At 59.9% G+C, this 20,433-nt stretch overlaps 1 protein-coding gene across 7 annotated transcripts in view; it reads left to right on the forward strand.

Moving 5' to 3' along the window:
- ARHGAP23 (Rho GTPase activating protein 23) overlaps window positions 1-20,433 on the forward strand; it is a 129,164-nt gene that overhangs the window by 73,414 nt on the left and 35,317 nt on the right. For 6 of the 7 annotated variants that reach the window (XM_054014375.1, XM_054014374.1, XM_054014372.1 and 3 more), the window contains exons 3-6: window positions 8,397-8,421; window positions 11,636-11,728; window positions 13,511-13,589; window positions 16,153-16,207. In XM_054014375.1, coding sequence (XP_053870350.1) covers window positions 8,397-8,421; window positions 11,636-11,728; window positions 13,511-13,589; window positions 16,153-16,207 — 252 coding nt within the window. Of the gene's footprint in view, window positions 1-8,396; window positions 8,422-10,254; window positions 10,393-11,635; window positions 11,729-13,510; window positions 13,590-16,152; window positions 16,208-20,433 lie in introns of those variants that run through there. The other variant, XM_054014376.1, reaches the window with a different exon arrangement.

The raw sequence follows: 20,433 nt of genomic DNA on the forward strand, positions 1-20,433 counted from the left end.
TCGCCCCTGGTTTAAATACCTGCAGAGGCCTTGCATCATGGTGACCTCCCTCTGGCCAAGGTGGACGCTGGATGAGCCTGGCCAGGGCCTTGGCTGTAGGCATGCAGGCCTCCTCCCCGGGGCTGAACATGCTGCATCCATAGCCCTCTCAACTCCCGCCGGCAGGACGCTCTTCTCTGGCTCCAGCCAGCTGGTGGCAGAGAAGATGGCCCCTGACGGTCCAGGGAAGGAAAACTGGCTTAGATTTCCCCGCACTGTTTGTTCTTTGGTTGTGGAGTGGGAGGGCAAATGGAGGCGAATGGATCCGCTCCAGGCCTGGTGAGAACCACGGTGTCTGGCCAGTGAATGGGGCCACAGCTGAAGGAGAAGCCCCCTCGCCTCCCCCCAGCTCTCCACCACTAAACGCTACTGTCTTAATGAGAAACCGATGGCTCTGAGCGGCCACCAGCCCTGCAAACCCACCGCTGCCTGGCGACTCTGCCTGGATGCTCTGCCGGTCTTGCCATAGAATGGAGCGAAATAAATCCCGTAGCTGCTCAAGTTGCTACTGTGGAGCCCATGCCAGAGGCATGGTTGGTTGCCTCAAGACTATTGACCCAGAGGATTTTCCTCCTGCTTGACTGGGGCATTGGCTCATCGGGTCTGGTATCTTTCCTCCAAGAGAGGCCGATGCATGTTGCTTTTGCGGTATCCCCTACCGTGCAATGCCAAGTAGGGGGGAATTCCTTCCTGTTCGCTGCCGCCGGCGGAGGCCTCCCTGAAGCATGGCGTTTGCCTACCCGATTGGAGAGAATAGCCATACAACCGTCTCCAGCGCTGCTGTTTGACTCCCTGACCCGCTACCGCCTGGAATTGCTGTTGGCTTGGCCCCTGCGGCACTGCAGATGTGGATGGGGACCTTCGCTCGCCTCCCCAGATGTACCACGGCCAGATGGCTGGTGCGTGGGGCGATCCCAGCGACGGGGGCTGGCTTGCTCTGCGATCGCTCTCGAGAAGGCTGCTGCAGATCCGGGTGTGCGGGAGCCCGGGGGAGTGTTGCAATGCCCAGCTGGGGAGCCAATCCGCTTCCTCATTCAGGGTTCTGGACCCTCTCCCGTAAGTGTGCTGCTCCCCCCCAGGGATGCATCCCAGAGCCCCCTACGCCTGTCCCCAGAAGGGGGAGTTGTGGGGCTTTGATTCTGAGCTGTGTGGAAGGGTGGGGAGCCGGGGAGCATCGCTGCCCCCCACCCCCGGCCCAGCTGCTGGCGCCCCCCGGGTTCAGGCTGAGAACTGCACCTTCGGCACACAGTTTAACCCCTTCACCGCTGACCAGCAGGCTAGACAGGCGCAGCCGATGGGCTCCCTGGAAACGGTCCGAGGGACGGGGCCTGCCCTGATGTTCCCTAGCAGGGCACGTACACGGCAGCAAGTGGCGATTAAAGCAGCCAGCCGGGGCAGGCGATCTGGACGCTTCACCCGGCACAAGTCGTGCAGAATAACCGCCGAGTTTCAGGGGAATATTAGTTCAGCTGAGGCCTGGGTGGGGCCAAATGAGTTGTGCCCGTGGAGTGCGGCGGCATTACGGGGGGAGAGCAGGTGTATCCAGCCCCCTGCCATGGAAGGGATCCCCTGCTTGATTCCTAGATTCGCCCCCTTGGTCCCTGGGGAGACAGAGGGGTGGGGTGGGGGGGCACAGCTGATCGCTGCAGCCTCGGGGGTTGGGGAGGAAGAAGAGGTTTCAGCGGCAGAAAATCACAGCAACGCAGGAGCTGCCCAAGCAAAAGCGCCCGAGTCTGCTCTTGTGCCCAGGGCCTGGTGTCTCAAGGGAAGCTGTCGCCCCTCCTCTGCCCCGGGGCCGTGCAGCTGACCAGTTGCACAACGCTTCCTTTCGGACCCGGCGCCCCCCCGCGCGCCTCCCCTCCCTTCCCAAGCGGGGAGCAGCCTCTGCCCTGCAGCGTGACGATTTGTCGGAACGTTTTTTGACCCGACTCCTTCGCTTTGTACAGCTGCCTCTGTTGGTTGGTGGGTGCCCGTAAATCCCCCTGTGCAAATCCCGCCCAACTGTTGGCTTTGCTGAGCGCCGGTGGCGACGAATTCCACAGGTTCGCTACATGCTGCCTCCGGCAGATTGACTGGTAGCAAATTTACAGCTTTTCAGAGTTACTGCCTGTCGGGCGGAGGAGCTCCTTGCTTTGCTGTGGCAGGAGGAAAAGAAGTGGCGGCTGGTTTCTTCGTTAACCAGTCATTATCTATAAATCATCTCCCACCCAGCTCCTCTCTAACCGAAATAGGACAAGCCTTTTTTATCTCCCCTCCGGGACCTCTTAACAATCCGAGCTGTAAAACCCCAGGGACCACTCAATTCGACTTGGACTGCTCCCGAAAGGTATTTGTGTAAAGAGGAAGGATGATCGTATGGGTCAAGACCCTTGGCTGGTACTCAGGAAACCTGGGGTCAGTTCCTGCCTCTGCCACCGACTCCCTGGGTGACCATGGGTAAGTCGTTTAATCTCAGCCTGCATTCTCCAGCCTGTACAACGGAGAAAGGAAAGATTATTTCCCACCTTCCGTCTTGCCTGCTTAGATGATAAGCTCTCATTGGAAGGAGCTGTCTCTTGCTGCCTGTGTAGACCCTCTTCCACCCCCGCCCTGCGCTCGGTTGGGGCCCGAACTTCCGCTATAGTTAACAACATGTAGAATACATGCCTAGTTCACGCATGAAGGTATTTACAGCTTTGGCGTGTAAGCCAGGCGGCCGCGGGCACGTGCCCAGTTGCACATGGGGCACGCCGTGGTTTTCCTGCGTCGTTTTGCAGCACTCCGGGGCCTGGAGTTCATTTTGTGCTCGACACAGGACCACATTGGCCCCTCTCCGCTCCGTCCTCGGTTCGACTGCCACCCTCCGCCCCACAGGCGGCTGCGTTTCGCTGGTGCTGTAGGGTAGGTACTTGCCCTGAAATCTGCCCGAAGAACCCACTCCAGCGGCTGACCTGATTGGGTGGAGGTGGAGTGGGACGGTACCTCCCTGTGTTTGGGGCAGATTGCCTTATGCGGGCAGCTGGTAAAATACTCCAGGATGAACATCTGCCAACTTGGAATTTCATTGGCTGGAGACGTGAGACCCTTTGGGGTGGGGAGCATTTAATGATGGAGGTACACGCAGGGCTTTCTCATAGCTGCTCAGGACCGATTCCTTCGCTAAGTCGTTTCCTCCCCCTGGCCGCCCGACTTGTTTTGGGAATCAAACAGCGTCTTGTCTCCAGGGGGCCTTTGATCTTCCCACCACGTATTTGCAGACTTCGAAACGTCTGACAATAGCACCCAACTGTTAGCCCCTTTCCCCGTTCTGCTCCACGATGGATGCGAGGAGCCCGTTAAAACGGAGCTTTGTGTGACGGCAGCATCTGGAGTCGGCTGACATCGGCTGCCTCGCAGCATCGGGGAACGTGTGGCAGCGAGACAGGACTGCGGTACCTCAGCACCAAATCCTGAAGCCTCCAGCACAGAGACCTGGCTCTCTAACCTCTGCTGTGCGCGGAACCGCGACGCGACTGCCCAAAGCCAGGGACCCCCTCGGCTGTATCCCAGCCCAGGACCTGAAAACCTTCATCCAGAAACTCTGACGCCGAGCCCTGGCTGCATCCGGGAGCTGTTCAGAAATCCCTTCCCCGGACACAGGCCTGCTTTTCTCCTGCTGCGTGACAGGGCTCCGACGTGGGCCTGACTCCTGTCTGCCTTTCCCCGGGGCGGCCTGGTGCAGAACGGGCAGCGTGAGTGCGACGACCACCCGATAACTCCCTTCCGCGTGGGACCGTGGCCTGGCCGCTTTCCCCTCCACCCCCTTTCCCAGCACTGCCGAGCTGTCCCAGCGAGCGGCGGGGATCCCAGGCACCGAGGGGCCTGTCCCGAGCAACCCCCAACCCCAGCACTGTTTGCTGGCGGCAGTTTCATTCGGATTCAGCGTCTGGCCTGGAACTGCTGACCAGGCGGGACTCGGCATTGCGGCCGGAGCCAGCGCCTTTGTCTGGGTCACTTTGGAAAAGAAAAACAGGTTTCTGTCAGGCCCATTCAAAGGCTGCCTGGGGTCTGGAATCGCTTGGATTCTCTCCCCTCTCTTCTGTGTGGTGCCCTTCAGGCAAAGGGGGACCTGTCTTGGAGAGCCCGGTGACCCCTGGGGCACTCCATCCTTAGAGGCTTTTAAGGCCCGGCTTGACAAAGCCCTGGCTGGGATGATTTAGTTACGGATTGTTCCTGCTTTGAGTAGGGGGTTGGACTAGATGACCTCCTGAGGTCTCTTCCAACCCTAATCTTCTGAGAGTCCATGCAGCCCCCTGCCTGACTCTGTAGTGCCCCCATCTCCAGCTCTCGTCACGCCGCTCTCTGAGTCGCTAGTGGGGTTTATCCTCGCCGTGCCCTGTGCTAGCCTCATTGTCCAGCTGGGGGAGCGAGCCCCAGGGCAGGTTCAGTGACTTGCCCAGGTCTCCTGAGTCCCTGCCCAGTACCTGATCCACTCGATCATTCTCCCTACTTCTTGCACAAGGTCTCACTTTTGCCTCCCTTCCCACACGTGGGCGCTGTGGAGTGTCCCCCCCTCACCCCGCCACTTGCCTGCCCACACTAAAAATATAAGTCCCCCCAACTGTGCAAAATGGGCCTGGAAATGTACCAGCCCAAGCACCCAATCTCCTTGCCCGCCATCCCTGGATGCCAATAGGTGCAAAAGGGGGTGGGTGTTTTACTCGCCCGTAAATAACACCGATGACACCTCTCCTACTCTCCCTGAGTGAGCAGATCCTTTCCCAGGCTGCTGTAACCAGCTCCCACCCATCCAGAAACCTCCATCCGGCCTCCTTTCTGCCTCTGCATTTCTTGAAGCATCACAGGGCTTCCCGCAAGCGCCCAGGAGGGAGGTGTGATCCTGTCTAGGGCAGGTGCAGAACAACGCCAGAGGATGTCGTGAAGGCCAAGACTATACCAGGGTTCAAAAAAGAACTAGATAAGTTCATGGAGGATAGGTCCATCAATGGCTATTAGCCAGGCTGGGCAGGGATAGTATCCCTAGCCTCTGTTTGCCAGAAGCTGTGAATGGGCAACAGAGGATGGATCACTTGATGATTCCCTGTTCTGTTCATCCCCCCTGGGGCACCTGGCATTGGCCACTGTTGGAAGACAGGACACTGGGCTCGATGGACCTTTGGTCTGACCCAGTCTGGCCGTTCTTATGTAATGAGCGTAGGGCCTAGTGATGAGAGGATCGGGAAGCACCCGGGATCCCCGGGCAAGGGAGCCCGAGTTAGGCCTGGGAAGAGCAGGAGGGAGCTTTGCACCCCGGGATCAAGGCCATGAATTGGGGGCTGGTGCTTGGCAGAGGGACCCGTGAATTGATCAGGGATGCTCCAGGCATAGGGTCCCCCCGGTGGTGCTCGGAGCAAAGGGCAGCTGTTCCCGGGATCAGAACCACCGGCTCTCAGGTGGTGGGAAGCGGGGGAGTGGGGGGGGAGCCGGGCCCCAGGCCAGACCTGGGGGCAGGTTTCGGTGGAACTGACTCAGCAGGGAGTGAGACAGGAGCTCTGCATTCCGCGCGGCGCCGGCATCACACCTTTCCGTGCCGCGGGGGAGCCAAACCCCCACGCCCCCTGGGTTGCCCGGCCTGGCACAGGAGCCGGGGCAGGCTGGAGGGGAGGGGAGAAGCAGGGTGGGGCTGCGGAGGAGGAAGCCTTGGGCTTAAGGGAACTTTCCCATCCCACTCCCTTCCTGCGGCCCCAGGAGTTCGGTAGCTGGGGGTGTTTGTATCCCCCCCCCGCACCAGCTCCACTCTCCTCGCGCCGAGAGTCCCCCGGGCTGCAGGGTGGGACGGCGTGTCCAGGCTCCCCTGCCTGGAGGTTGATCAATCTGTGCCCCCCAGCCAGGCGGGGATCCCAACGTGGGATCTACCTGCCACGCTCGCAGGCTGCATGTCCTGACAGGGCCCTGCCCCCACTTCCCATTGACCCGGAGCTGTGGGTTAACGTGGGGAATCCTGGCATGTGACTCTTGGAAGCTTGTCCCCAGCTCATGCCCTCCAGGCGACCTAGAAAGTGACATTCAGGGGAGCCCAGCAGGGCTGGAGTCTGAGAAGTCTCGGGCGTACCTTGGAGCATCCCCTCTGACTGGGACCAGCTGGGGTCAAGCCATGATCAGAAACATCAGCTCTGAGTTTGGAGGGATCCTCCCCCACCCCCCGCGTGCTCCCAGCCCATCCCCACGTCTGTCTCCCAAAACCCAGACGCCTTCTTCGCTCCCCCTCCCAGCTCCAGATCTTGTCAGCTCGTGTCGTGCCATAAATAATGCAGCACCGCGAAGACGGCCCCTCCGGCCGAAACCGGCACGTGGCCTCCCGTGATTCACCCTGGATAATCATTACAGCGCTAAATATAGCCACGCTCGCAGCTCGGGACCGGCCTCCAGAGAGCATCACCGGAGCAGTGCTTCTGGATGGGGGAGACTTTCAGCCCCCCGCGGCGGGGCTCTCCCCTTCCCTCTGCCAGCCCCTCTGTTGGCATGGACACTGTGCCTGGTGATTAGGGTGGCACCATCAGCTTTCTTCCAAGCCGCCCTGCAAGCTTTTGGCCCTTGTAACCCGGGGTTGCTGCCACCAGATCACCCCCTTATGGCACGGGGCGGCCCTGCAGCACCCAGCCCTCGGTTTCCCTTCTCGGGTCTTCACAAGAACTATGCAACCCAAAATACTTCACAAGGTTCTGTCTGGTGTATTGAGTCCTGGCAATGATGTCTCCCCCCGCTGTCTCCCCTCCACCTCTCCCCCCCAAAAAGGAATTCAAACCAAACCCACCGGCTCACACCTCGGAGCAGCAGGCCAGGCCTCCCTTCGCTAGCATCTCCCCATATGTGTCTCCCCTGCTGTCTCAGAGACGTCTGCAGTGACATAAAAACCCTGCGGCATCAGTCTCAGATCCCAGGTTAATTGGCTCGGCCTGCGGGGCTCTTTGCATTTGGGCTGCGGCTGGACCCGCCCCCCTCGTGCGGTGTCAGAGCCCTGGCCCGAACGTCTACACTGCTATGTATAGCCCCGATCGCTCCTCTGAAGCCCTTCTGCTTCCCTTGCTCGTTGTCACGTTGCCCATCTTGGATTCCCGTCTGACGGGACGCGGGAGAGGGCTCAGAGCCTGCCTACCCCGGCTGTCGGAAGCTGGTAGCTCACCAAGAGCAGGGAGCTCGTCTCCTGGGGACGGAGTGGGTGGGATTTGCAGTGCTGCCTGGGGGATTTAGACACCCAGTCCCCATTCAGTTTAATGGGAGCTGAGCATCCAAATCCTTTAGGCTGCTTTGCCGATTTTTCGATTGCTCTGCAGTGACCCCTTTGGCTGACTCGGGAATGGCAGGCAGGGGACAGGGAAACAGGGTACCCCGAAGGGCTCAGGGGGAATGTCTGCAAAAAGAAGAACAGGAGTACTTGTGGCACCTTAGAGACTAACAAATTTATTAGAGCATAAGCTTTCGTGGACTACAGCCCACTTCTTCGAATGTCTATTTCCCCAACCTACTGGTCCTTCCCAGCCCACGACGGTGCCTTGATTGGTCTGGGCAGCTCTATCCCTCATTGCCTCTGCTCCAGACCCAGCCAATCCCTGATGGGGTTGAATTGGCACCTTCTGTTTCCCTCCGGCAGTGCCAGCTGCCCACGGCATCCCACAGCGATCACCCCAATCGCACCAGGGTGACACAGGCTCCTGTTGTGGGGTGAGAGGATTTACCCTTGCGGTGGGGGCCCAACTTTACGTTCCAACCAGGGGCCGGCAGAGGCTACTCAAGGGATCCCTGATCATGGTGCCCCGCCCCCCAACTCCTGGAGCGGCGCTGACCCCTATGGGAGAGAGGAGATTACAGCTTCATTCTCCAGCAGGGCCCTGGGTGAGCAGAGCCCACAGCCCAGTGGCCCCAGGGGGCTCTGATTGTTTCTTCCGGGGAGCAGGGGAGCCGAGTTTGCACCCACCCTCCCGGCAGCTGTATGAGTGGATCAGGGCTTCCTCTGAGGCCGTCAGAAAGGGCAAACCTGCCATGGCGCTCTCCCCTTGGCTAGTCCCCCATGGCCAGAAGCTGGGATGGCCGTTATACAGTCGCTGTGAGGGAGAATACACCCCTCCCCACCCCCCTGAGTTGGATGTGCTGACGCCCAGGGAGATCCTGTGTCAAGAGTTAATTTTACCCTCTGGGCAGTCCGGGCGGCAGAGGGAGGATAAGAAGGCTCCAGGTCACTTTGCTGGTGTTTCGGTGCCCCAGAGGTTACCCGTGCTCCCTGCTGCCGGGTTCCCCCCCTTCGCGTTAATCAACCGTCCCGAGGGATCTGCCCCTCTCCCCACGCTTTCGGACTCCTCCAAAGCCTCTGTGACATTGGTCTCTCTCTCTTCCCCGTGCAGGAGGAAGAGAATGGAAACCGAGGAGGTAAGCACCCATCTCTGGCACCCTGCCGCTTGTCTCGTCTATGCACGTGCATGCGTGTGTGTCACGTGTGTGTGTCACGTGTGTGTGTGTGTGTCCCCGTGTGGCCAGACACGTATGGGTGTCCGTGTGTGAAAGGGAGCCGATTGGTGCTCTGGCCTGCGTTACCGACCAGCCCACACTCAGTACCTCCCCGCCAGGGAAGTGATTGCAGACGATGGTGAGCAGCGGATCAGCGTAGCAGCCGACTGGCCGGGCACGGAGGGGGGATCTTTCCAGCACGGATGAAGTTACCCGGCTCCCCTTAGCGCGAATGGCCAATCTGCTGAAATAAACCTAGGCCGGAGCTGAACCGGCTCAGCGATTGAGTGGCAGCTCCGTCGCACTCAGAGATGGACAAGCTGGGCACCCCCAATGCCAAGGGAGGCTGCCCTGCCTGCTGGGGCGAACTCAGGAGGAAGCCCGGGTAGAGATGCTGTGGTACGATCCCCCTAACATCCCAGCCATTCGGGGGTCTCTGTCCCCTTCCCCCGCTTACTAGTGATTGCATTATTCATCCCCGAATCCGTTAGGTGATGCCCCATTGGCAATACCTAGATCTGCAGCTTGGGCACTTCCCCACATCTCCGCCCCTAGCTAGGACCTTCCCGACTAGATCCCAGACCCAGCTGGTTCTCCCACCTCCCCCGGCTGCCCGGATGCTCTTCGTTGGCTCCGGCTGTGTGCCGGCCGCAGACTGGGTGCTCCTGGGAAGGGATAAAGCTGGTTTCGGCCTGTTCATCCCTCCCCAGGCTGGGAACTGTGACTTGCCCTAGATTTACAGTGTTTCCCCTCAGGGAGGCTGTGCTAATGCCCAGCTGGGGACATTTTGGTTTGGGGGGATCGGAGGGTGCAAAACGACTCCCTCAGCCTGCCGGCGGGTGCTTTGGGTGCACGTCACTGGCTTTCGCCTTGTTTGTATCTGGATTCTAGGCCGCGGTTTCTTGGTGTCTTGCCCCAGCCAAGAGCCCAGCTGCTGCCCTGGGGGTTACAGTGCAAGACAGGCCCTCTGGCTCTCAGCCCCCGTCGTGTCGTGTCTGAGACAAGCGTAACGCTTGGGCAGTGGGCTAGCAACTGTGAGAGTCAGGCAGCCAGGCTGAGTCCTGGGCTGTGCCCTCCCTGGCCGCAGCTCTGCCAGTGCTCTCCGATGTGACTGGCAACCCCTCCGCCAGCCTTCCTGTCATGGGGCCCATCTGCAGCTCTGGCCTGTGGTCTCCCTGCTGTTCCACTCTTGGGCTCCCCCTGTGCACAGCTCTGCAAATACTTCCCAGCCCCAACACTCAGCCTCCTTCTGCTGTTCCTCTTCTGGGCACCCCCAAACCCCCACAGGTCCGTCCTCAATCCTGACCCGCAGCCCCTTCTGCTGCTCTGCTCCTGGGTCTCAATTCTGTTCCTGTCCCGGGCTCTCCCCCTCCTAACCCCTAGCTCTGGGGATAATCCACCTCCATCCTGGCCTACAGGGGTGCCCAGCCTGGCGCTGCCCCCCAGCCTGTCCTGCAGCACCCACGCTCTGAGGCCTCTCCCTGCACAGGGATCGCCAGCCCTGCAGAGTCATGGGGCGGGGCGGGGGGGGATTGGCCTTGTAGACAGATCCCAGACCAAGCTCCGATCAGGGCCCTAGAGGTGTACAAGTGTCCATGCCTGAGTGGCGTCTGCTGAGGCCCAGCGGGGGGAGCGCGGGCGCTCCCGGGAGGGCACCTGGACGTAGGGGGGAGCCGTGACTTAGTGACCGAAGCAGCTCTTGGTTTGGCTTTGTACAGAGGACAGGTCTGAAACCCAGCACCCAGCCTGCACCTCCAGGCTGGAGTTGAGTTAACCGGATCTGATGCAGTCAGAACGGATAGCCACACGCCAGGCTTGACGGAGAACTTCCAGCCCTGTGGGGAGGGGACTGGCTGCAGACGAAGCACGTCTGGAGGCTGGAGGGAGGCCCAGGTGATGGAGCAGGGCGCACACGGGTTACTCCTCAGGCACATCCCCTGCCCCTTCCTGCTCTGCCGTTCCCTGCCCATAACCCTGAACCACCCACAGCCTCTTGCTGGGACAGCAATCCCTTGCGGCCAAAGCATTGTGGGATGGGGTGGGTCGTGGCAAGAAATCGGGGCTGGGGGTTGGGTCCCAGGTGGGGAGAGGCTGAGAACCACCAGTTGAAGAGGGACTGAAACCTTCCTTCCCTCCCGCCCAGGAGGACCTTGTCCCGCTCTCAGCTAACGTACGGCGCCCGAGGACCAGGTTGTTCCTCTGGGTCCTGGCCTTTGAGGTCTGTGTTTGCCGGTGTGGAGCTGCAGTGCTGGAACCTGCTGGTGGTGGTTTTAATTGCGGTGTGTGTTCTGTGTGGCTCTGGCAGTGCGTGTGTGTAGCCAGTGTGTATGCATGTGAGTGTCTTGTGTGTGTATGACTTGTGTGTGCGCTCAAGCACGTGATACTGTGTGTATGTATCCAGTGCACATGAATGTGTGTGTATCCAGTGTGTGTGCGCTCATGCATGTAGCTCTCTGCGTGTGTAGCCAGTACACTCGAGCGTGTGTGCTCATGCACGTAGTTCTCTGTGTCGCCAGTACACACGAGCGTGTGTGTGTATCCAGTGTGTGTGTGCGCTCATGCACATAGTTCTCTGCGTGTGTAGCCCGTACACATGAGCGTGTGTGTGTATCCAGTGTGTGTGTGTGCGCTCATGCACGTAGTTCTCTGCGTGTGTACCCCGTACACACGAGCGTGTGTGTGTATCCAGTGTGTGTGTATGTTCATGCATGTAGTTCTCTGTGTGTGTAGCCCGTACACGAGTGTGTGTGTGTGTGTGTGTGTGTATCCAGTGTGTGTGTGCACTCATGCACGTAGTTCTCTGCGTGTGTACCCCGTACACATGAGTGTGTGTGTGTGTGTGTGTGTATCCAGTGTGTGTGTGCACTCATGCACGTAGTTCTCTGCGTGTGTAGCCCATACACACGCACGAGTGTGTGTATCCAGTGTGTGTGTGCTCATGCATGCAGTTCTCTGTGTGTGTATCCTGTGTGTGTGTGTGTGTGCGCGCTCATGCACATAGTTCTCTGCGTGTGTGTGTCCAGTGAGCACGTGTGAGTGTGTGAGTATACAGCATGTACCCATCTTTCCCGTGAGGGACCCACCTGGTGCCGAGCTCTGGTCTCTGATGCACTTTCCCTTCCCTTTCCCGGCGCAGGTCCCCAGCGGAGCCGCCTGGAGCCCATGGACACCATCTTTGTGAAGAATGTGAAGGAAGATGGGCCTGCGCACCAGGCTGGCCTCCGCACAGGTGAGGGAGGCCCCCACTGGGTACCACGCACCCCACTGGGCGGGGGTGACCTGGGGGACTGTACTGGGAAAGCCAGTGGCAAAGTGCTCCTGGCGGGGATTGAAATCCAATGGACTGAGGGCTCACATTGGAAACAGACCGAAAAACCCTTCCAGTGAATTCAAACGCTTGGTAAACAGCTGGGGGTGAACAGGGCTTTGTTAAAGATTCAAACCCACGTTCTGGACTGGGGTCTCTAGGGTTACACCCTTTGACATTGCTGGGGTCTCTAGGGTTACAAACAAGCAGGCAGAAAACAATCTTTAGGCCAAATCAAGGCACAAATTCAGTGCCTGCCCTGTCTGTCTGCAGGGGCCCAAGGGACAAATCTGGCAGGCGCCTGTCTGCAGAGCACAGGGCATGAGCTGAACCCCACCGAATACCAGGGGAGGCGCCGATGGAGGTGGGAGCAGAGAGGGAAGGAGACTGGCACTCTGTGTATTAGCAGCAAAGCCATTTCACGCAGAGGAGCGGGAGAGAAGCTTTGATTCCTTCTAACTCCAGCGAGTCCTGCCAGGCTCCCTCCGGCGCGTCTCTTAGCTCCGTTCAGCTGGGGGGGGGAACCGGTGGTGGAGCCTGGGCCAGAGCCAGAATCGCTTCTCAAGCGGTAATTAACTAATGGGGGGTGGGGAGTGGAAGTGCGTCCTGAGTGCACGGGACATGGCTGGGGCTTTCACTGCAGATCCCCTAACAGGTCCGTAGTCCCTGGCTCCACCCAGAGGACATCTTCTCAACCCCTTCCATGCTCCTGGGCTGCTCTTCTTCGCTGTGTGCCAGCCACGTAGCCATCCTGCAGCGCCCGGGGGGCGTGCCCCTGCCATCCGGCGGCGGGCTGAAAGGGGGGGCGTTGGGGCATAGGGTTCCTCCGGGGAAGAAGGGAGTCACCATAGCTTGGTGGCAGCAGAACCTAGGGAACCCCATAAGAGAACCTCACTGGACAGGCCTTGCCTCAGAGCTCACAGCCTGGGGGAAAACGTCCTTGTCCTTGTGCGACATTTGTCCATACGGCGTCCTGTCCGCCCGAGTGGATCGTTCGCTCCAGGCTGTGGCTAGGGGCAGAGGGAAGGGGCTTTCTCTCTCTCCCCCCACCTTGCCCATTGCTCTATCCTACGAGCTCTGAAAGCAGTTGTCTGCTGCCACCATCTGCTGGTGCCCACACGGAGCAGCGCAGGGGCTGGCACTTTTGGACCCCCAGGTGTCGGTGGCGACAGCAGTAACCGTTCTGCCAGCGCTCAGGGTGGGGATGGCATGTGCCCGGCTAAAATGACCAGGCAGTAAACCGGAAGGAAGGCGCTGAGTGTTGTATCCTCTGGGCCGGACGTCAGCTGGCACGAACCTGGGGCGCTCCCTTGTCTTCGGTGGAGCAGTGCCGAGTGAGGCCAGGCGAGGGTCCCGCCCTGCCGTGGCTCCCTGGCCCAGCCGCTGAGCGCTCGTGAACAGGGACAGGGCTGCAAAGGGGACGGGTCGTCTGCCCGACGGGCTGAGGCAGGAGAGCAGTCGGAGACCAAGCCAGCTCCGTGTGCACAAAGGCAAGAACGATTTCCAGCGCCATTGCTGGGGACAGAGGGGGGCTCTCTTAACTCTGCTGCCCCTCCTCCTGCGAGGTGCCGAGTGCCCCCACGGGTAGCGGCATGCTATGGGCGGTATCGCACGTTGCTATGGTTACCACCAGCTGTGCTCGCTCCTGGTTGGCTAGCTGCTCTCCCATTCACGCGTGGGCCCGCGGTTATGTTCCCTCTGCAGGAGACCGGCTTGTCAAGGTGAACGGGGAGAGCATCATCGGGAAAACCTACTCCCAGGTCATAGCGCTGATCCAGAACAGGTGAGAGCATGCTTTTGCCACAGGGTGGGGGGCCGGATACGCCCTGGGGCGAGACTGCTGGCTGAGACGAAGTGCCCCTGGGGGCTCAGGCCAAAATGTTCACACTCAAATCCGCCATCTAGGCCCAGATCCTCAAAGGTGCGTGGGCGCCTAACTCCCAGTGGGGCCAGTGCTAATCGGGTGCCTAAACACCTTGGAGGAGCAGGGCCCTAGACCAAGCTTTTCCAAAGTGACGAGTGATTTTTTGGGTGGCCACCTTGAGACACCCCAAGGGGCCTGATTTGCATGAAGTGCTGAGGTCTGGCCCCAGGAAGGTGGGTCCCCATCGCCAGGCACTTGGGAAAAAGCCGTTTATTTATGTGCCCCAGTATGGATTACTGGCAGGTGCCGGATCGGCTGCCGTACTCGCCCTCTGGCGGGTGTGGGCACTGCTGCCCACGTTGCTGGGACACCACAGGGCAGCTTAATTCCCCGACTCCTTTGCCCTAAGATGTTGCCTGTGGCGGTGCTGGTGAAACCTGGCGTGACAACAAATCAGCCAGATTTGGGGCAACCCTGCTCCTCTTCTCGCCGGGGGGCCAGGGGCACAGGTCGGCGCAGAAGGGAGGTGCAGCGTTTCGGTCTGTCCAGCGCTGAGTTGATGGATGTGGGAGAATTTCCTACCTCCCCTTCGTTCTCACGCGCTCCCTGACACACCGAAAAGGGAAGAAAGAAGCCAGTGTGTGTGTGTCTGTCTCTCTTTGGAGCTGGGATTTAATTAATGACCTGGATTTGTGTGTGTTGCACTCTGTGTGTAACTACTGATTAGATAGGGGAGATAGAGGGGCAAACCTGACCGTGATAGCTCCTAAATATAGCACCTGGGGAACGAACCAAATGAAAGTGATCTGGATACGAACTAAATATAAGATACGGCCCTGGGTGCTAAATGCATTTGGAAAAATACCCGGTGGCAGTCAGCAGGAGAGGGGAATGGTGGGGGCTATATGCTGTCGACTGGCTCTCAAACTGAAATGGGTTTTCCTGGGGGTTTGTTGCAGGTTCTTGCCATGGCTTGTGCTTTTCGCTAGTTGAGAGAGAAATAAGCAACCACTGTCACCAAAGGAACAGGGAGTGGTCGTGTGGCTAGAGCAGGGGATGCGGAACCAGAACTCCTGGGTTCCAGGCCTGGCTCTGTGATGGAGCATGGTCTAATGGTTAGAGCAGGGGACTGGGAGCTAGGACTCCTGGGTTCTATCCTGGAGGGAATGTTGGCTAATGGTTAGAGCAGGGACTGGGAGCTAGGGCTTCTGGGTTCTATCTTGGTCTCTGGGAGGGAATGTTGGCTAATGGTTAGAGCAGGGACTGGGAGCTAGGGCTTCTGGGTTCTATCTTGGTCTCTGGGAGGGAATGTTGGCTAATGGTTAGAGCAGGGACTGGGAGCTAGGGCTTCTGGGTTCTATCTTGGTCTCTGGGAGGGAATGTTGGCTAATGGTTAGAGCAGGGACTGGCCCTAGGACTCCTGGGTTCCATTCTGCTCCCTGTGAGGGTATGTTAGAGCAGGGGGACTAGGGGTCAGGACTCCCAGCCCTTTTCTCGATGCAAGTTCGCAATGGTGGGCTTGGCAGAGCCGAGTTGGGAGGAGGGACTGAAGGAGAGAGGGTGGGCGAGTGCCTCCCGGGGATGGGGAGGGGCCCTGCTCCGACTAAGGGAGAGGTGAGATGAGGGGACATGGAGGGGACATGGTGCAGCAGGTGCCTTTGCCAGGTGCGCCGCTCCGGTTAGCGGGCGGCTGCGTGGCCTGTGAGTCAATGCCCAGCCCAGGGCTGGATCTGAGAGCTGTTGCTGGCTGTGCACCCCCATGCAGCTAGTGGGGAGGGGGGGTGGGGCGGTGCGTAGCTACACGGTGACAGGTCCTGTCTTTTGCATGTGGCGTTAAGACAAAGTCTTTCCTGTCCCCTGGGAAGGAAAATGGCCCATCGTGGCGGCTTGGCCGCTGTCTCCTCGGGGAGTAACAGCAGCGTCTACTGTCCCGGGCTGCATGGGTGAGCTGCTGCTGCTGCATGGGCCCTGGGCTGCTGGGATCTTCCGGCTCCAACCCTTGGAGTAAAACCGCTGCCCTGCGAATCCCCAGCCCAGTTCTCGTGCAGTAGCCCGGGGCCGCGATGCTGCAGATCTGCAGCCTTTAAACGGTGCCGGGGAATTTAACTTTAAAAACAAAAACCCACCATCCTTGTTCCTTCGGCGTTAACTCCTACTAATCAGATACCCCCGCCCCTGGCCGCAGCCAGCCAGCCACTGGGTCGGTGGGGATTGAACCCTGGACTTCCAGCACCAAAAGCACACGCCTCAGTCACTTGAGCTTCGAGGGTAAATCCCAGAGCTGCCTGTCAGTCGCAGGCCTTGCCTCCTTCCCAGCCACTCGCACAGCATCAGGTGGGGAGTGCTGTCCTGTGCGTCTGGAACCCACCTCGGCTGCTGAGTCCTGGCGTCCGGTCGCTGCCTCTGGTCCCGGCGGGGCTCGGCGCCTGGCTGCACGCGGTATCCGGACCCTGACGCGCTCTGCCTTTCCCTCTCTCTGCAGTGACGATGCCTTGGAACTCTCCATCATGCCCAAAGACGAGGACGTCCTCCAGCTGGTGAGCCTTTTGCTGCTGAACTCTCCCGGTGCTGAGCAGGGTGCGCCACGCCCTGCACAGAGCCTTTCCCCCTTACTGGTGGGTGGGACTGACCCTGAGCCCCTAGCCGGGCATTCTTCGGGCAGCGGGGCTGGGCACTGCCGCTCTCCAGGGTACCAGAGCAGATGACAGTCTGGGGGCCACATGGGCACCTTGTCAGGTGCACCTGAGTCACCCTCTTCTTACCCGTGGAGGGGCAGCCGGCAGAGAGAACAGCTCCCCGCATTCAATACGCCTCCGTGTGGCCCTGTTGCATTCTGGGACTTGTAGTCTCCGCAGGGACGTGTCCAGTTATGAAAAGCAAGGGGCCATGTGTTGTGCAGTGTGCGGGCTGCACGCTGGCCTAGCCCTGCTTCCTCTGCAAGGCTGCCAGGCGCGCGTCATGCCCAAGAGGGTGCGTGTGGCCTCCAAGGGGCTGATGGGACAGTGGGAGGCTGAGGGCTGCCAGATCAGCGTGACGAGGCTGATTGCAGGGGGAGGGTTATCTGGGCAAACCTGATGTTGGGGCCCTGCTCCAGCAGATTAGCAGCGGCCATCTGTGCGAGTGGTGTGAACCGTGGTACTTAAAATCCCTCGCGCCTGAGCCCCTCCCTCGATTGGGGGTGAGGCTGGTGGAATTTGGGGGGGGCTTTAGGGTTCCCTTTAATAGCCCGACGGGATGTCATTTTCTTGGGGTGCCATGCATCAGTTGGGGTTGGTGTGTTCTGAATTCAAGGCTGGTTGCTGGGATTGGGGGTTTGCCAGTTCTGAATGCTGCTGGCCTGTTCATCTCGACCCTGTTTGAAATCCATTCCCGTCTCCTGCCCTGGGCTGACTGGCCACCTCCTCTGGTTGCAGCTGCAAACATCCACTGCGCTGGGAGAGCGGGGAGGGATGGAACGAGGAAGGGGCACCCAGGGCGGGGGGAGCAGCGTGCAAGGAGGGAGGTGGAATAAAGCCGACCCTGGTTGTAAGTGACAGCTCATTGGGTGTTGGGCTGGGGTCGGTCGCCGTGACGTGGCTGTTGGGGGGTGGGATGGAGGTATGACCATCCCAGATCACCCTGCAGAGAAGAGGCACGTCTAGCAGTTCAGGGAATGAGCCAGGGGTGGATGGGGGGAGCTTGTCCAGAGATGTGGTGGCTTCACCATCACTCCGAGTCCCTCCGTGAAGATGGGGGACGTTTCTGGGAGACACGCTCTAGTGCCGCCCGCGGGTAGTCGGGCTGGGTGTAGGAATCGCTGGGCAGGCTTCCATGGCAGGTCGGACTAGATGCTCCCAGCGGCCTGCAGTTCCGTCCCCGGGCAGGTGGGCTGAGCTGTGTTAAAGGAGCGGTGCCCCAGGGAATGGAGGAGGGGGACAAAGTCATCGGAGCCCACTGACTCCACGGCCTGGCGTGCAGAGCCTGTTGCTGCCAGGGCGCGAAGCAACACCAGGTCATCAAGGCGTGATTGACACAGGACCCACCCCCTCTTCCCCACTCTTGGATGCTGGCTAGGGGGTGAGGGGAGTTTGTCTCCTTGGGCAAGAAAGATCCTCCGTTCGGTCCCCATCCCTTAGAAGCTTGAGTGTCAGCAGTACGCTGGGGGGCGGGGAGGGCAGAGCTCTTGTGATCCACCCGCCCTGAGGCCATACGGAGCAAGGGGAACCCCAAACGTACCCAAGGCCTGCATGAGAGCCACTCCCAGGGCCCCGGAGCATCACAGGCTACTCTAGAGCCGTCAGGGAAGTCCCTGGGTTCCAAACCCTCCAGCTTCAGGGCCTTCGCAACCACTGGGGTCAGGAAGGAACAGCTCCCCTGGGCAAGTTCGGGGTTAGTGCCTAATTGCCTGGTTTGTGTTGGCACTACTGTGATATACAGGACAACAGAGATCAGGGCCCCATTGTGCTGGGGGCTGCCCAGACACACAGTATGAGACAGTCCCTGCCCCGAAGAGCTTATAGTCGAAATAGACAAAGGGTGAGAGGGGAAACTGAGGCACCAAGTGGGGGCCTGGCATGCCCAAGGTCATCCGGCAGGTCAATGGCAGAGCAGGGAATTGGAGCCCTTTTGCACCTTCCTCTGATACGTCTGGGGCTGACCTCTGGCGGGCTCAGGGTCCCAGCCTAGCTGGGCCGTGGCTGTGATCAGGCAGGGCACGTCCTCTCGAGTTACCCCGGGGATAAATTTGGCCCAGCTCTCCTCGGCCAAGGCACCGGCCTATGGGTGTGTTTGGAGCGACTGGTTTTTGAACCAGGGCGGTGCAGTTTCGGGTGTCTGCCTGCCTGCGCCTGTCTTTCTGTCTGTGCATGTGATGCAGCCGACCCTCCTGGAGCAGGGCCGCAGAGGAGACCCAGGAGGTGCGAAAGGAGCTGGATGCCAAGGGCCAGCTTTGTTTCCCGGCTCGGATTCCAAGGAACCTTTGTGTGGGTTTCCCTGGCCCGGTGCTGGGCTGGGGGCGTGGGCATTCCTGCGGTGTGCGGCTCCGGCGGCCAATGGCAGGCCTCAGCCAGGAGCTCCCTGCAGCTGGGGGTGGGGGGGGAGAGGCTCTCCTCCCTCCCGCCTCAGGACGTCCCAGTCGCAAAATCCCCAAACAACTTAAAAGGAAAAATTGAGAAGGAAATGTTAGTCTGGGCCAGGGCTGTGCCCGGGGAGCGGCCAGCCGAGGGAGAAGGCTGCCGGATTGAGGGCGGTAAAGAGCTCTGTGCTGCCGATGCCTGTGTTACATGGGATCCCGGTAGTCGGTGCGTATTATATTATTGTTCGATCGTCTATCTTATTCGGATTGAACGTGTTTATTACGGTAGTGCCGGAGCCCACCGAGAACAGGGCCCCATTGTGCCAGGCGCTGTACAAGCCTAGAATAAGAAACGGCGTCTGTAGAGAGAAACGCCGGCGGGGGGCTCCCTTTATTCCAGTGCAGAGGAAACCTCCCAAAGCGGAGCCGGCTACTCGTAAAGGCGAGCGTTTAACTCTCTGGCTGTAGCTTGAGCAGGTTAAAGAGGGGGAGGGGGGGGGGGTCCTTCAGTAGCTGGAACAGTTTGGGAAGGAAGCCCAGGGCTCCGGCAGCCCCTTTAAGCGAGTGTGTCGGAGCTCCCCACCGCTCCGCTCCTTTTTTGGATCAGAAAGAGCTGGTTTGTCATTGCCCAGAAATGCAGCCGTCCCGAGAGCAGGATTCCAGGGCAGCGGGGGGCTGAGAGCAGCCAGGGGCCCTGCTCCCTCCATTGGCCTCTCAAGGACGGAGTGACGAGACAGGAAGGACCCTGGGGTTCGGGCCCCAGCACGCGTCCAGGGAGAGGAAGCTTTGGGAGGGGAGGGGAGGGGCTGTTTCCCTCCCCTCTCTCTGGTTCTTGGGGTGTCAGAATCGGAGCAGATTCCAGGGGTCGGGTCCTTGGGGGACAATGCAGTGGGGTGGCTGGAGCTGCTTCCCCCCGGTGGCTGGGGAGCCGTGGCCACTCGGGGGCCTGTGCGGGCAGCGCTCTGTGCCCGGGAGTGCCATGAACAGCAAGCGTTCAGTGTGGTAACTTCATTGCAAACACTTGCCTTCCCTGGCCATGATCGTGGCGCTCTCCAGCTCTGACTGCACTTGGCCTCCTTAAATCCGCCATGCGGTTTCCATTGCATAGCATCACTTTTGCTCCAGGATTATTCTTGTGGCTTTGCTGTGTGGTGTTGACAGGCTGCTGCCTTCCACCCCAGAGGCAGCTGCATTCCAGGTGAAGCCCTGCCCTGCCTGCCTGCGATCCGCTTGGGCGTCTGGAGGAAAGAGGCTGCAGTGTGTCTCTTATCGTCACTTAGTCGTTAACCCTTTCACTCTGGGAACCAACCTCAGGGCCAGGGGTTAGAACACCAGACACATTAAATCATGCCTCAGAAATGCCCCAGCTGGTGCAGGGGGTTAAAACCAGCTTCCCTGGGATAGATGTTGCATGACCGATCCTGGCTGGGAGCCAGGGGCCAGGCTAGACAGCACCACACCAAACCCTGCCTCAGCCTGCAGGCCCAGCTGTGCTCACCAAGTTCTCCGGGTCTCTCTGCTTAGCAGGGGACCTCTTCTTGTCCAGGCCATTGGTTGGCACTTTGGCGTGTCCCGCTGGACCAGCCTGCAGCAGCCTGGGTCCCGGGTACTCCAGCCCGCAGCTTCCCAGCGTGGTATCCAGCAGGGTGTCTACATAGGCAATGCCCCACGTTTCCCTTGTGTCCCCGATCCTCCCGTCTGGTCTCAGTT

Source organism: Malaclemys terrapin, chromosome 25, assembly GCF_027887155.1.
Source record: "Malaclemys terrapin pileata isolate rMalTer1 chromosome 25, rMalTer1.hap1, whole genome shotgun sequence".
Classification (NCBI taxonomy): Eukaryota; Metazoa; Chordata; order Testudines; family Emydidae; genus Malaclemys; species Malaclemys terrapin.